A 17,706-nucleotide genomic window follows, 5' to 3' on the forward strand; every position below is an offset into this window, starting at 1 on the left:
GAGTACTGTAGTTACCGTAATGTCACCATGTAACCTGCTTTGTTACCTGTCGTTTACCTGTTGCTCTGTACTCACCCGGTGAGTGTTGTGTCAAGGGGTTGACTGAAGGGGGGCACAGAGCCCACCTCACACTGACTGGCACTAGAGTTCTCTACAGGGGCATCAGGACGCGGAACATCTAGTCCACTGAAGGAAAGAAATCATATGCCGTTTACCAAAAGAAGGGAAAGATAGGGAGGAATAGGAGAGGGAAACTAATGGAGAGAGAGAGAGGGGCTAGAAAGAATAAGAGAGAGAAAGAAATCTGGCTGGATCCAGGTACGGATTGAGGCATGGTTCATTTTGTTCTGTGGACGGTTTCTGTCTTACTGGTTTATTACATTTTAAAAGGCCCATCCAGCTAAGTGCACACTGATATTATCTTTTTTGGATCCTTGTTGAAATGGAAGGACATAAATGCTCCAAGTCCAGAAAAAAAAACAAGCCATAGAGGTCTAGTAAAGAAGGAGAGATACACTACGATGCAATTTTTAAAAAACCGGTGCAATTCCAAAGAAGGTGTGACATGAAGTCCATAAAGTGATGACTGATTCAGTCATGATCAACTCGACTGATTCAATTTAAAAGTCTGGATGCAGAAATGGTGTCACAATGAAACAATAAGAAAACAAAATTAAAAGAAAGGTGAATAAAGAAAATAAATGGTGAAATGAACGATAAGATAAATATTCCCACCCTCTCCTCTCCCAAACTGCTGCCTGTACTCACCTGGAGGGGCTCTCGGAGGAGGAGACTGAGGTAGGTGAGGCTGGCTCTGGGCTCTTCTGGACTTCAGCAGCAGGTGCAGAGGGGTCTTCTCTGTGGGGGTCAGTCTGTGGAGGGGTCAAAGCAGCGGAGGCGTGGGCAGTCGGGTCCTCTGTTGCAGTGGGCTGTAGAGTTTCAGGGTCTGGCTGGTTCGGGGATAGAGGCGGTGCTGTTTGGGGCTGGGTAAGTGTTGGTGGTTGAGCTGACTGTTGTTGGTCTTGTTGTTGGGTGTTCTGGGGTTCTGGTTGCTGCTGCTGCTGCTGCTGTTGTTGTTGTTGTTGTTCTAGCTCAGGGAGAGCAGAATCAAGCTGAATCTGCTGCTCCTCCAACACTTCTTCTAAATTCACAGTCTACAAGGACAGAATCACAGATAAACAGATTAACAATTAAGCAACAGAAAAAGTCTGTCTTAGTGAAAAACATCACGACTATGATTTGGTTGCAGACATGAGCTGGAGGATCACAGCAACAGAGTGCAACAGTTCTGACTGGAAGTAAAAATCCCATTTATTTCTCCCATGAGGGAATTGATTTTTAACTTTAGTTAGAGTAACATTTAGTTAACTGTTAGATTTCTCCATAGTGTAATTGTCATTTGTAACCCTTCACGAGATTGTAGTTATTTCCCTTATTGAAGCTGTTAATACACAGTCTTGTACCTTTGTTTTCTTGTTGAATATCTTTTCAAATCCAAGTTTGTAATGTTGCGATTTACCTTGTGGCTGGTTGGTTTGGTTCATGGCTTATAACACTTTAATAAATCCCTATGGGAAAAATTAATGGAAACCAAAAGTGGACAAGCACTGTATTTCATGATAACTCATAACTCAAATATTTTTGCATAAAAGCCATAAAACTTTAAAGTCAAAGAAAAAAAGGTAACACTTTAGTTTAGGGTCCAATTCTCACTATTAACTAGTTGCTTATTACCATGCATATTAACAGAATATTGGCTGTTTATTAGTACTTATAAATCACATATTAATGCCTTATTCTGCATGACCATATTCTACATCCCTCATTCCTCAATACCTAAACTTAAGAACTACCTTACTAACTATTAATAAGCAGTAATTGGGAGTTTTTTGAGGCAAAAGTCATAGTTAATGGTTAGTTAATAGTGTGAATTGGAGCCTAATCTAAAGTGTGATTGAAAAAATAAACAAATATAGGATTTTGTGTTTCCTATCCCTTGAGTCGCATGTGTGGGTACCTGTTTGTGCTTCTCTTCTTGTGGGGTGTCTTGTGAGTGCAATGGCGTTTCTTTTAGTGCAGCCGTCTCGGTCTCCAGGCCCACGCTGTGCGATGACTGAGTGTGTGTCGTCCTTTCCTCCTCAACCTAAAAGAGGAACACAATGTTACATATGACCAAAGTGTCAAGGTCAGTTTCTCACAAACTATTCCATGCAATCTTTTGTCCTTTTTGGAGTTTGACAGACCATGGTCACGTGTATTTTTGTGGTTTCATTGTGAGCAACGTGATAATTCTTCCAAAAATCTGTCTGTGCCCATCAGAGGTATTTGGAAAGACATGAGATTGAGTAAATGACATGATTGATGAATTGATGAGTGAATTTTTACTACTCTTTCAACAACAGGTGAGTTGGCAGAACTGGTTTTACTTCGATGAGGGTGGAAGAGATGTTTTTTTTTCTGTGGCTATGTTTTTCTACCATTCAAGTTTAGTGGGAGAAAAGAGAAAACACTTTTGTGACCAGGGAGTGTTTAAGTGCAAACAGGGCAAGTTTACAGATTCACACTTTAGTTGAAGATTGAATTGCTTTAACTTTAATGACTGCATAGTAACAACAGCTAAAGTGGGGCTAATCAGCCAGTCTCACTAAGAAATATTTGACAACCAGATGACTCCACACCTCAATACAGCCTTAAATCTAAAGGTTACACAGAGGAGGGGGGTCTTTGTTGGGGCCCCTGTTGGTAAGTGACTTTATAGATTAGCCTGTTGAAAGACAAATGTCAACAACACTCTGAATGAGGAGCTATTGCACAACTTCAGGGACTATTTAGACTTACACAACAGCCAATCAAACTCCCCTCCCTAGAAGTCAAATGTATGTGATCCCATTTCACAATACACAGTGAAATCACAATGGTGTTAAAGACGCACACTCACGACTTAATAGGAGAAGAGTTAAAGTGCTTGCAAGTTGTTGAGGTATTTAGTTGGTAACTGTGTAGAGTCATTGTTTTGTGTCACCTTTTTATCAGTCCCTGGTTCCTCCGTTGTGTAACGGCTGTCATCCTGTGCAGGGAGTCCTGGGCCAGAGGAGATCTCTTCTGAACAATAAACATGACGACAAGAGTGCCTGCAACACACAGTGTCAAAAGTAAGATTCACAAAAGTGGAAAGGAGTTGATGAGTTGTATATGAGCTACATATGATATAAAACCTCTTAATCTACTAAGGTAAATAAGAGCTCATGATGAACTCTCTACCATCCATAGCAATGAAGAAATTTGCATGGTTGAGATGCAAGATTACACCTCTTTCCATTGTTTATTCTGATTAGAGTAAATCCTCCAGCACAGTGAAAGTTATTCTGACTAAAGCCAATTACATCAGAGCTCTCATAAAAGTGGTTTCACCCAAACATACTGGAATTTAACATTTTTGTCCAATCATTTTCACGGTATTACAGTCTGACGTTGCCTATGAATGAATGGCATGGATTACCATTATGTTATGATTTCAGTCAAGGGAATAGAGGTGAGTAATTTATGTTCAGATTAGATGATGTGCACAACCATAGATTTTCAGATTATTCGCTTAGACTGGCTTTGGGTCCACACAACAAATGAATAGGTTAAAGAGCTACACCCTATCAGAGTGCTCACAAAATTGGCCCATGTAATAAAACAGAAACTGCTCACAGCAGGGTATTTTAAGTCCAACATTAACACTATTGGATGTGTTTTAAAGAGGTGTCAGGATCGCAGACCCTGAACCATGATATAATCTTGGAATGTTGATTTGGTTTTTAGTGTGCTGACTGTAGCAACACAGGCCTGTGCATAACACTTTTATAAACATCCTTGACTGTAATTTAGCAATTATGATTTACAATGTATTAATTTTATTTTTGGCCACATAGAATGGGAAGGATGGAAAATGGAGGGAAAAAAAAGAAAAAGAAAAAAAAACACGACAAGCTGTACAAAACAGTTCGTTATGCTGCTTGATTTTCACACCTGGTATTTCTTAACATATTATTTTAATGCATTGACTTAATTCTAAACAGGCTGTTTTGTAGTGCAAACAGTTTACTGCACTATGATATAGGCTAATCTTCTCGTACCCTATAGCGGCTAATACTCGCACATTCACAGAAAACACCATACTTCCGCAATCCGCATTGAAAAGTTAGGTGGATAATGTGGATGTAAGAGACAAAGGCGAGCCTGAGAAAACTCAAGAACTCAATTAAATTCAAGTTTTGTTCTACTCCACTGAACTCATTTCTACTTGGCTAACTATTACCTCACTCTTCACTAGGATGAGAAATGAACTGTATGAATGAATCAGTTAACAATTAGACAGATTTTATGTGGCAACACACAACACAACCCAAGACTGATTTTAAAGGCACACGTGTAACTGGGGCCATATGATTTCCATGATATTGAAAACATTAAAACAGAATTCACTGTATGAAACAAAATGATTACCAAAGTGCCAAAATAAAACGAATAAAATAAATTATGACAGAAATATATTACGTTTGTATAGTCAAATATACTTCTCTGAGTAATAATAATAAAAATGCAAATTCATAAATCATACGGAACATTACACAATCCATTTTTATCATCCATGTTTTAATTTACAGTACACCTCTGTTGTGCAGCACGTAATTTGACAAAAAATAAAAATGCAATGTTTTGATGTAAAGGAATTGCATATTCAGTTAATATAATATCTATATAATAAAATATATCTAATTAGAATTTGGAGGGAAATTAAATGGGACTAGAAGACAAATAAAATATTTCATAAGGGCCCTATTAATTTTAGCAAATTATTAAAATTGATAAGACACGTTTTTTTGGATTTAGTTCACTTTAACAAACCGTTAAAACAGAATCCAAAAAAATCTAAGTCACACCATGTTTGGAAATGAATGTAAACCGCACACACAACAGCAGTATCTGAAATCAATATCAACTGACGCTCTTCTTCGCCAAACTGATCAATCAATTATACACTCTATATTCATCCCTCCTCCTAATCCTGCCGGTCTAATTTAACCAGAACACACCCCCATGGGAGGTAAAATCATGGCAAAAATCTTGTACTATGCATCTGCTCGCCAAAGAAAGCTGTCTGATGACTTTTTGGAAAATGAACAACAGCTGGGGCTTCTCATTATCAGCACTCTCTGTCTCACTCTCGTTTCAAAAGTTCACGCAGAGTAACTTGAGAGCGTCACCTTGACTAGATTTAGGAGTAAGGGGAACCTGTACACATGCAGGCTCATGTTAGCACACTGTCAGCACCTCGGCCAGTATGTTCAAACCCTCAATCAGCATTGGACATTAACCAACTTCAAGTGCTTCCTCTGATGGGACTACTCATTATAATATCCAGCCTTTGTAATAAGGTGTTTACTTGAGGAAAGCATGTATGGTTAAGTCATAGCATTGAAGACACACCCACTTTAAGACATAATGAAACACTTCTTGAAAAGTTTACAAGGAAAAACTTTCAAAGAACAATAAATTACCAACTGTAAAATTATGTTTGTAAGACAAGCGAGGAAAAGGAAGGTTTTTACACTCCTCAGATTATTTATGTTGTCAATGATGCACATGGATCTGAGGTGATGATTAATGGGTCAAACCTTGAACATATATACACACACACAAACAGATATATTGTTCAGGTGTCAGCGGGGAGTTATTGAGTAACAAATGTATGTTCTGTGTGTCTTATGACCAAAACAATAGTAGCAGGGAGGCCATATACATATAGGCAAACTGGGCAGTTGCATAGGGCCACAGCTTATACGGGACAGCAAAAGCAATCTAGACAGAGAGAAATAAAAACACATCTACTGTGGAATTATTTATTTCATCATACTTTTAAAGGCATGATTGTATTAAATACTTTATTGCCAAGGCAATACTTGGGCTTTACTAACGTAACATAAGCAACACAAATTTGCATGTAAATTGTTCATAACTTCAAGCGGTTGACCGATATATAGGCCACTATTTGGCTTTTTTTTTTTAAATAAAGATTTTCTGTTTGACCAATCAGTGTCAGATTTTATTTTAACAGCAGAATAAATTTGTTTAGGCTTGGTATAATTAAATGCCACTAGGGATGGGCATGTTTAATCGACGATCGATTATTGATCATTAAGAATTTCGTCGATCACGTTAATTTGTTATCGATTATCATTAAACTAATGCTGCTGCGGAAAGTGAACGTGTTCCCCGGGCTGGTCAAGTTAGCGCGGAGGTACCTGTGCATCCCGGCAACGTCAGTCTCCTCAGAGCAGGTGTTTTCAGCGGCTGGACTGAAGCCTTGTTTACACTCGAGGCGTCCGCACGAGCGCGAAGGTTAGCGCGGCAAAAATGACGTCATTACAGTATTCGGTGTTTCACAGGCGAGCCCGTCGAGTATAAACGCCTCGTCTGTTTGGGTAGGTGCGCGCGCAGTCTGCGGAGACTCGCGCTGCAGAGCCAGGCGAAAGTGTAAACGAGGCTTGACGGTCAAGTTGCGGTCGCGTCTGACCCCAGATCATGTCATCAACATGCTTATCTTTCTCAACAAAAATCAGTAGACTGGTGTAGAAGTTGTATGTGAGTTACTAGTTATTTGATATGAGGCTTTGTTAAGTAGCCTAGCCTAATTGATTGTTACAGTAATCTCTCTCACCCTCTTTCTCGACTTCGTTCTTGGATAGTTTTGAGTTACATTTTGACAAAACCTGTCAGATCTAAGTATTATTATGTTTTTGGTTAAGTTAATGTTTAACATGATTTTTTATTATTATTTTGGAACAAACAAGGGTCTCTGTTTAAGAACGCCAACTCACAGCTGCAGGTTCCGTTGCTTTCGAGCACCGCAGCGCATATATCTTCAAGTTTAGCCTAACCGAACGTCCAGTTTTACTGCTACAAGTTGATCATCTTGTAATAAAGATCTAATCGAGGAAAAACACGCTGTATTTTTGTATATTTCATTGCCTTTTTAATTTATAAAAAGTTAAATAAATAATGAATTTGAATAAAAAAAATATTAATGATTAATCGATAGTCGATCGTTAATTCTCCCGACGATCGACTAAGAAAATTTAATCGAATGCCCATCCCTAAATGCCACAATAATATAATGTTTGTTTTATACTTTTTTTTTTAAATACATTTTTCATTCCTGTTCTGAGTTAGCCTGGCAAGCCAGTCCCACATCAAAATGTTAGGTCTGGGAACTCACCATTGGCATGGCTCAATCCGAGGGGCGGGAGGAACGGTTGTCTTTCAAATTCCCTCTGCACGCAATAGGATAGTGCTACAACCAACCAAAGCAACGAACGGTTGTGGCTCAGTGAGTCCCATGCGTTTTCCCTCGGCGGAGCTAGCTGATATATTAAACTTTTGCCGTATTGGGTCGGCAAAACTCTGAACACATCTTATTTTAAGAATGACTTAAGTGCCGTTCTTTATTCTTTTTTCAAAGAAAAGCTTAACTCCAAGTCCTCCAGAATCACGGCCAAAGTCGATTCGAAAGACCGCTGTTCGCCAACAGCAGCGGTCATCTTCTTTGTTTTCAAATAGCAGGGTATTCACACAGAACTAGATTGATTGACCAATCAGAATGAAGTATTCTAGACAACCATGTACTAAATAGTTTTTGAAAAGTCACACGATAAAATTGTCTCACTGACAAATAGAAAGAATTGAATGTAAATGTACAGCTCCTCTGTAGATGACATGAGCAGAACCATCAGCTGCTGTTATTTGCAGTAGCCAATGTTTCACTACAAGCCCAAACATCAAAGCACAATGTGCAGAGCTTATTCGGTCTCATCATGATCTTTCCCACTTTTTTCATATGTGGAGATTTATATTCAATAACAACCATTTTCATTCTTCCATATCACACAAGACTCAGTGTAGGCCTGTGTGGAGAATATATTTATGCATACTTTTTGAACGCTATTCTAGTAGCCAAACGTATTTTTATTACCCAGAGAAAAATGGCAGCAAAAATCATCTGACATGTCATGTCAAGAAAATAGGTCAAACCCTTACCGTAAAAAAAGAGATATATTGCGTTCCCAAAAAGGGGAGTTGGACTCAAAAAAATAGCAGGTCAAGCTGTTTGCCCTCTCTGGATTAAAATATAACTTTTTTGATGTTACATAACAATGCTTCAAGTCTTGATGACTGTGTGAATAACCACAAACAAAGAGCAGAGTGGCTATGGGGGCTATCTATAATTGTTCATATAGATACTTCCGTTGTTGGGAGCGACTCGAAACAGGAGGCTGTGCGCCCCACAGGCATATCAGGGATACTGCTGCTTTTCCATTGGACAGGGAGCTTATGGGAACTCAGTGGGAGAACATCATATCACATTTAGCTCTTATTTATGAGAGCACTTACAGTGAAGCACAGCAGGAATCGAGCATACACATAAGAGCCGAGGCTGATGATGACAAAGGCAGAACTAGGAAACTGTTCTATACACTTGATCTTATGCAAAAAAAGAGGAGACATTTTGTTCGCATACTTGGTTGTTTATTTACAATTAACAAATATCACAAACATAAAACCTTGGTTACATTACATTATCACCCTTAAGCCAATATATGGGAAAAGACACTAAACTTGTTCATGTACAAACACATTTTTCTTTGGTTGAACCAAAAGATATCTATTTGTCTGCACCAGTCCATGGCTGTAGACATGCAGGAGAAGGTTGACATGTTGGGTTACGTCATTGTCACCACACTTTACATATAGTGTTCAACCATCCGAAGTTAGATGCCTAATCGTTAGAGAAATGCTCAGTCTGAGATGCAGTGCAAAGTGCAAACAGTCAATATTTCACTGCCCAGCAGATATTGCGGACCACCTCAGTAGTCAGCACTACATGAAGGTTTGTCCAAACAAGTGAGGGACCCTGTGAAATCGCAGGGACAGGACAGAAACTAAGCGCCAGGACAGAATACTGGTGACGGGACACTACACAATAAATGATGGCAATCAATTTCCCGGTGCTCAACTTGATGTGACAGATCACTTCATTTTGTTCGTGTTTATTCTCTCAGTCTGTCTGGATGAGTAGATTTAGGGAAGCCAGGCGCCCAGCAAAATCCCCCAAATATTTCCTGTTAGCTTTAGCCCTATTCTTCATGCCAGAGAAGACCAGAATCCACAACTGTACCACAAGCCTAAACAATGATGCCATTAAACTTATCTCCCATAGAATGTCAGAAAATGAGCTCGAAAATCATGCTTGCATTGTTTTACTAACCTTTATAAAAAAATAAAAATAAAAAAAAATGTATGCTATAAATGCTACAGTCTAAAATACGAAGTCTAAAACTGACACTGAACTGAAACTGAAAACACCTGGACTTGTGTGAAGTGTACATAAATAATTACAGATGGAGGTTAATGCAAATGCTGTGGTTGCCATTTATGGCTGATGGAACTGGCACAATGTTTAAAAATATTTACCAATAATAAAAGTGTGCAATCCATCCATCTAACATCGACATAAAATTTACAAATATGTAAATTAGGTAAGAGGAAAAGAGTATTTGCCTTGTTCCTCTCTTCGGGAAAGGTTTTGAACAGAAATCTATTGCCCTAAATTGGCATTTTGCTTAAATTGATACTTGTTACATTATGTAAATGCAACCCAGGCTCATGATTTATATGCATGTCCATGATATCAGGATATCATCTGTAACCGAATTTAAACCAACATTGTGATTTGCGATTTTTTATTAAATAAAATAAATGCTGCTCCATCTCTGCAAGCACTGTGAGTTTGAGTCACTTATAATGTACATTTGAAAAAGCTTGGACAACAGGTTTGTAAACACTTCTCATTACAAGTTTTTACTCCAAACTGCAATAACTTTCTTTTCTGATGTGACATAGCTTCATATCAGAGAAACAATCAGAAAATATATAATTTTACAGTATTCTATACAGTGATGAAGGCTGTCGGTTAGCATTGCATTATAATTATACTTTATTCTTATGAAAATACCAGAGATATCTAGAAGAACACAGGTAAACCATATATTGTATTGCCACAATTGTATATTTATTGTCTTCATGTTTCACTAGTCAAAACTTCTCTATCTGCATTTTGTTCTGCTGCAGCGGTATCTGGATGCCTTTGTCTATATAAAGGATATACTGGAAAGTCATAAGCTTTATTACTTCTATGAGTCTCAGTTGTGGACTTTCTGCACGAGGGTGCCCTCCGGCTTCCAGTATGAATGATATTATTATTACATGTACTCACTAAAGCTCACAACACCCTATTTTCCGTAAAAACGAATACTTCTCTCTAAAGAAATTTAAAGTAAACATGCAAATCCATAAGAAAGATTTTTTCTCCTAAATCATGCAGCCCTAACACCAATGTAGTAAAGTGTCTTATCCTGGGATAGGCAATTAAGAATCATTTTCGCCAGAACAATTCTTGCACAACTGAGTAAACATCTGGCATGGAGCACCTGTGGTAAATAAGTAAGTCAAATAAGTGGAGTGGAAATATCTTTTGGCTATTCAGAGATGTGTCACCTTTGTACACAGCCCTGAAATCACAAAGGCACATGATGAGAAGAAATGTTTAAAGGGATCTATATTATGAACCTACATGAACAAAGGCATCAAGTGAGTTTTTAAATCAAATCCTGCATGCGGTTGGACAATCGTCACAGTTCTCAGCCAGGGTGTGGGTCTGAATGGACGCTGCTGGAAACTGTGGCAAACATCTGAACAGGGTTTTCATTATAACATTATGCCTCCTGGTCTAACTCTTTTGAATGGGTCTAAATTTAGGCAACAAGAGACAGTCTCAAGACAAATCTTGTGATGTTGGTCTAATACGCCTGGTTGATTAAGTGAACATTGGCTGAAAAGTGCGATGGAGATTGGAGAATCCATTTTATTTTTTTACACAAGGAAACCAATTTAGCACCCATCTCAATACCTTCAAGATTACATTAGCATTGACAAATGTAGAATAGAAGATTATGGTTTCACACATTAAGTTTCGGGATGATACCAATGAGACAATTGTTTTGATGTAATGGCTTATACCCAAATAAATGAAAGTAAGCCAAATAAACTCAAACTACAACATTATAATGTACAGTATAAAAATAGATATTACTGTATTTTGAGATTTATTTTTAACAGCGTTTTTAAATTATTAGAGATTTAAAGCTTAACTTAATACTTAGATTAGGGCAAACGTAATATAAAAAGTAAAAATAGAGGTAGCGGTAGGTAATAATGTAGCTTACATAATTAAATATAATATTAACCAATAAAACAAACTCTAAATAAACTGTATCAATAACCTATATGATACCAATCTACCAATCTCAAATGTAATAATAACCTATATGATACCAATGCATTTTGGTTTACACATACGTGACCCTGGATCACAAAACCAGTCACAAGTTGCACGTGTATATTTGTGGCAGATTTATGACCGGTGACTTCACCTGATCACATCACCAGGACTCAGGAGAGTGTTAATATTTTCCAAGCAATGCTATACTGCCAACTGTATACAACCGGATGCTTGGCTTCATTAATCAGCAAAACGCTTGAAGAAGAGAAATCTAGATCTGTTTTGCATTCGTTGAGTGGACTTTGACTTGCCTATGTGGCACTGGAACGAAGCATCTGGCACATTAAATGGAAAAAAGAAAAAGTCTAAACAGCATCTGCTTTACAGAGTTAACACGGGGTGACTAGACACTAAATGTCACTGCAAATGCTAATTTTTGCAGTGTGCTCTGATATAAACTATACTATAGGTCCAGGTTACTATAGGAAAAAATAAATTCTTTGGCAGGAAGAATCAGCAGGATAATAACAGCACGTGCTGCAAAACAGACTGCAAACACAGTCTCTTGTAAATGAGGGGAATGGTCTAAACAATGCTAGATAATGAACTGATAAATAATAAATGAACTGAGGGCAGGGAAATCAGAGACTCAACAGATTCAGATGTGCACAGAGCAACGTGGCTGGGGGAGGAACAGAAGAACAGGCTTGTGGGGCATAAAGCCAGAGCTCTCGCAAAAAGTAGGCCAACGCTGCGGCCAGACAAAAACATGAGCAAATGTCAGAGCGGAAGAAGCCTGAGCCCTCTCGAGTTGACAGGGCTGGAAGTAAAGTCACTGAAAAACTCTTAAATTAAATCCCTTGCATTATAACATAATCTCTCCCTTAGCACACAACACGAGGGCAGAATGAAGCTGTAGTGAAGTCATGAGTCAAGCTATCAATCCATAAACATTATTGGTACATCATGCATCAGCTGCTATTAACATCCTAGAGACTCGTGTTGGAGGTTATGATGAACTTCATTGTATGTGTGGGAATCAATGTAACAGGTTTCAGGACAATAACACACACACACACATATATATATATATATATATATATATATATATATATATATATATATATATATTTTGCAAACTGAATATAACCAGACATACTCAACCCTAGTTATCAGTGACCAGTTCCTGTTGCATAACCTGTGGGCTGTCGTGAGAGATTGCAAAGGATTGTGGGAGTCTGACGATGCCATTCATTAAACTGAGAAGCATACTTATTGAAAAGAGGCTGGAGTGAATCACAAGTTTCAGGCGTTCATGCAGCTAATGCGATCTGAATGTGGCAAAGAACACGTCACGCAGAACACAGGCTTATTCAGGCCCGGGATAAAAGGTCCGAACACTGGATCTCATCACGCATTTACAGACACTGCAGCATCACGTCTTCCTCTCATGTGACAAGAACAATTCACAACAAAGAAATACGTTTCAGATGAGGTCTGTTTTACAAATCAAAACACCTGCTTAGCCCAACAAAAAAAAGAGATGAGGAGGATATTAAAGGTGATAACAGATGCTTTAGTAGCTCACTCCAGAACGCTGAAGCCATCGATTGAAATGCAATGCCTGACTTCCGCAACAGGCAATGCTCATGGCAGCTGAGTCAGCACAGCAGAATCAGTCAACAATGTTTATCCGTCTCCTAAAAGAGATCGAGCCGGCTTTCAGTGCAGCCTATAGGCATATAGGTTTCCATGCTAGACTTGTTTCCAACGTGATGAAACCCTTAAGTTGATGCCATAAGCATGGTGTGACAATAGCGAGAGCACAGCATCTAAATCCCATCTCCAAACAAGATTCAAGATAAGCCCATCAACAACGGAATGACAATGCCAAAGAAACCTGACCACCATTGCCTTTTACCTCGACCTGTTTTAACGAATATTTATTCTGCCCCTTGTTTGCTTATTGGGAATTTGTTTTAATTAAATTAAAACATCATCTGTAAATAGAAAAAGTATCTAATTTTCTATCAAACATAGCCTATTCACAATGAAGAAAAAGCAGTTTATCAGGAACTAAGAAAATGTGTTATAACAGAAGACAATCTATCACAAACGTCATTTAACCTTTTTGTCCTGCCACATCCCTAAACAGCACACAGGATCTGCTTTTTATGGAACTAGGAAACAACACCACAGCTTAATGTGTTGACATTAGACTTACCATAGGCATACAGGCAGGGCCTAAAACTAACCTTTTGCCACACCTGCCAATGGTCGGTGACTTCCAGCCATAAATATTTTTTCCCAGCCATGAAAGTTATCACACCAAAATTTTAGATACCAGCAAAAATTCACAATTTTCTATTCCAATTTCAATACCACAGCTAAAACTACCAGCCCAATATACAAAAAAAATATTAAAGATAAGTAAACAGTCAGTAATAAAATAAGAACAAATAATCAAATTGCAAGCAATAGCACCAATAAATACAGTAGAACAAAGATACTTGAATGAAAATCAGTGCTTTTCAAGGTTTTTCAGGTAGATCTAACTGTAGTTTTCAGGTACAGAAATTTAATTAAAATAACACTCCATAATCTTCACTGTATAAATGAAACAGATTAATCCTTATTGAAGTTACAAAAGTTACTCAGTCAAGAGCAGTGAGTGATTTATTTATTTATTTTTTGGCCTCTGTTGTTTCATAAAAACACAGACAGCAGCAGGATATTTAGGCTGCTGTCACTTTAAGACCGATTGCAAATATCCAATATAGTTAATACACATGTGGTTTCCTACTGCTTACGCTCACTTAAGATATAACTGACCATGTTTACTGGGATATTTGCCAGGAAGGGGATTTTTTTTCATAGATTTGTGTGAATTTGTCTGTTCAAGTGCAGGAAGACATGAAGGGGAGCTGCTTAGTATTTGCACTCAATCTGAGAAGCTGCTTTCTGGGAACGCACTTCGAAAGTTTAAACTTCCTACACAGAGTGGCGATTGACACCGATTGACAACTGCCGATTGGTACAAGACAATGGTGACACCAGAATAAAAATATGAATGATTCTAAAGATTAAAATACAGAATTATGATATATATATATATATATATATATATATATATATATATATATATATATATAAAATAATATAGACATAAACATAAAAAAAATGACTTGAAAGGACTCCTAAAACCATGAAGTATTAGTGCCAGGATTTAGGAACAACTATTAGGTAAGAAAACAGAAGGTTGAAAGCAGGATTAGTGGATAAGGAATATTGGGAATGGGAAAGCAGTTGATTTGCAGGAAGAAAGAGTGTGTAAGTTCCTACTGTAAACATCTCAACAAACCAAAATACAGTCATTAAAAATTTAGATCACTTAGAGACTGAACATGTATTCTTTAATGGATGCAGCACAACGTTAACCACTCACTGACTTTTTATGCTCTTTCAGCAAATATATGGGTGTATAAATGTAAACACATTTAAACTTTCAACACTCAAATTGGACATCAGGGGCTGGTTTTTCTGCTTTCTTTACAGTTAGCTAGAACAAAATGTCTAAATACACAATTTCCGGAGGGGGTGAAGAATGTCTGTATGTGTAGGATAGAAAGAAACAGACAATGTGTCCTGTGCTTGAAGAAGTGGGGGATGGGCTATAGGAAGACTAACACAACCACTGTAAACTTAGAAGCTGCCAGACTAGATAACTACAGTTGATGTGATCGAAAACAAGGCTAGGGCAGACAGAAGTGCAGTCCATTTAAAATGTTGTACAGCTTTATACCTTAAAATATATTTTGTATTTTGCTTTTGACACTAAGGCCACATCCACACGAAGCAAGAGCTTTCCCTACCTGATTTTTTTTTCCGTCGTTCTAAATCTTTTTCCGTAAACACGGCGTCGTCTCAAGAAATACATGCGTACACACGAAACCGACTTAAAACAATGTGGTACACATGCCAGACCAGTATGTGGCGCTGTAATTCTGCCACAGAGATACACTAAACAAGGAGAAGAAGATTTAGAGCATGCGCATAACCTTGCGCGCTCTATACGAACCCAACGTTCGTTCCATGCCTATTATAAGGTGCAAAATGTTGAATTGTAGCCAAAAAGTAAAAACTAAATTAATTGTCCAGCCCAACTGACTAAAGTGTACAACACATACAGTATATTCACACACATTTTTTTTATTTTATACAGTTTGCCATATATTTTTATTTTTATTTTATCTTCCACACAGAAAACTTTCTGCAAAATATCACTATTCAAACTCATTGAGCTATCTTGAATCTGAAAGACTGAACCAAAACTTTTGTTTCATTGCTTCTGCTTACCAAAAAATACCCTGTTCGGTTCTCTCTTCCTATCTTTTAATTACAGAGCAGGTGTGGGGTTTTTATTCAGAGATGAGAAAGAAAGCATTGGTGTTATAAGTTGACATGGCTCCAGTGATGATTTGGGGACAGCCTCTGTCTGGCTTGGTCCACTCAATTCGCTTGTTTCCCAGGCGACAAGTTCAGACGTTCCCATACGCTTGACAGGATCTAATCTAACTGCTTACACAGGCAGAGAGACAGGAAAGAGGAATACAAAGACAGAGAGAGAAGCAACAAAAAATGACCTGTCTGTCTCTAAAAATGAGAAACAAAATGAGTAAAGGCAAGATAAAAGAGAGCCAGTCTGAGGGCCAGCCAAATGTGTTTGTCCAAGTCCGTGAAAACCCACCGTTTAATTAAAAATAACCCAATTTTCCTTCTCAGCCTCTTGAGCCAAAGATTTAAAACACATTAAATTCAATGCTTCATTCGATTGGATTATTTAACAATTAGGAGTGTTTGTCCAATGTCCAGACATTTTTCATCAGTGAATGAATAGGTCATTCAATAAAATCTGTATTCAATTACATGCATTTCGCACAAGGAAAAGGGACTTCTCTGCCAGCTGTTTTAAAAAAATATATTAATTAAAACAAGCTAGTCCAAATGATACAGGGTCACGTCAAATCAAACAATTTTCAGAAACTTCCCCAGCTCAAATTTTTGTTTTGTTTCTGAAGAAAGACAAGCATGAATAGTGATGAGTCATTTCTTAAGTCATTTTACCCCCCTGTAATTTGGCTCCAAATCTCAGGTTAAAATTGTCATTTTTGACCCCCCTCTTCAAAATAGTGGATTACTCTGTAGTCTGTAAGGCACAAACAAGACAAGGAAGTGAGAATCAATAAGTGTAAAATAGTGTGCGTGACAGCAATAGGTAATATGCCATGTTTGCAACATTGACTGTTTTACTCAGGAATCTCTCAAAAAAATACCCACAAAATCTCTGAAAGTAAATTAATGTACTGTCACATTATGTGTAGTTCAATACTGAAAGCATATATAACCCATCATCTCATCAGCCAGGATTGCTTTTTGGTTATAGGTTTACAAGTAGAAATTGATTGATGTTGTTTTGTCACTACCAATACAGATTACTTCTGTTTAAATATCCAATAACCAATATCTAAAACCAGTTTTAGTTGTCCTATTTCTGCTTTTTGACACAACGACTAAATAATGATTAGACTGTAACCAAAACGTTATTTTTATGTATGAATTAGGGATGTAAATTTTCACAAATTCCCATGATCGATCGTCGTTTAAATTAACGATCAATTAATCGATTAATCGTTAGCCTTAATACTGCATGACAGGGTCTGCAAATGCTGCTCAAAACTACATGTTCCACACCAAATGAATGAGAATGGTTTTTAATCTAAATAAAGGGCTAGTAGGATTGTAAAATGTTTCGATTTGATTGATTATTTAATTAAATGAATTATTGAATTATCAAATAACGACTAATATAATGTGTCACCAACGGCATCTCAGATGCGTGCGTGTCAGAATGTGTGACTGTCGTGGACGCGCTCTTCCAGGAACAACGCGCTGAAAACAGCAACTAAACCCAATGAATTTACAATGATTTAATAAAATGGTGTTCTCATGTTTTGTAATATGACAGTCCCAATCATCGTTATTATTAGCTGTGCATTGCTGTTTGAACTGCATGCGCTGAATGAATACCGGTAAACTGGAGCACTTTTCCTGGCACATTATTTAACTCAAAGAAATGCATCCAATGTGAGATAAAAAAATAAAAGACAAAATAAACATAATATTACAAATTACATCTGCACAAAATTACGATAATGCATAAGTGAATTTGAACTAAGTTACGTGCCATTCAGAAAGACTCATGTTGTGGACGCGCTCTTCCTGGAGCAACGTGACACAGCAACTAAACCAAAATAATTCAGTGT

General features: G+C 37.6%; 1 protein-coding gene across 11 annotated transcripts in view; it reads right to left on the reverse strand.

The window, feature by feature from the left end:
- suco (SUN domain containing ossification factor) overlaps positions 1-17,706 on the reverse strand; it is a 51,473-nt gene that overhangs the window by 23,770 nt on the left and 9,997 nt on the right. For 6 of the 11 annotated variants that reach the window (XM_077220521.1, XM_077220520.1, XM_077220527.1 and 3 more), the window contains exons 2-5: positions 3,023-3,131; positions 2,018-2,143; positions 769-1,154; positions 76-186 (exon numbers count right to left, since the gene is read on the reverse strand). In XM_077220521.1, coding sequence (XP_077076636.1) covers positions 76-186; positions 769-1,154; positions 2,018-2,143; positions 3,023-3,131 — 732 coding nt within the window. The remainder of the gene's footprint in view (positions 1-75; positions 187-768; positions 1,155-2,017; positions 2,144-3,022; positions 3,132-17,706) is intronic. The other 5 variants (XM_077220528.1, XM_077220525.1, XM_077220524.1 and 2 more) reach the window with 1 other exon arrangement.

Source organism: Siphateles boraxobius, unplaced genomic scaffold (assembly GCF_051911475.1).
Source record: "Siphateles boraxobius isolate OS27281-9 unplaced genomic scaffold, OSU_SipBor_1 8, whole genome shotgun sequence".
NCBI classification, from domain to species: Eukaryota; Metazoa; Chordata; class Actinopteri; order Cypriniformes; family Leuciscidae; genus Siphateles; species Siphateles boraxobius.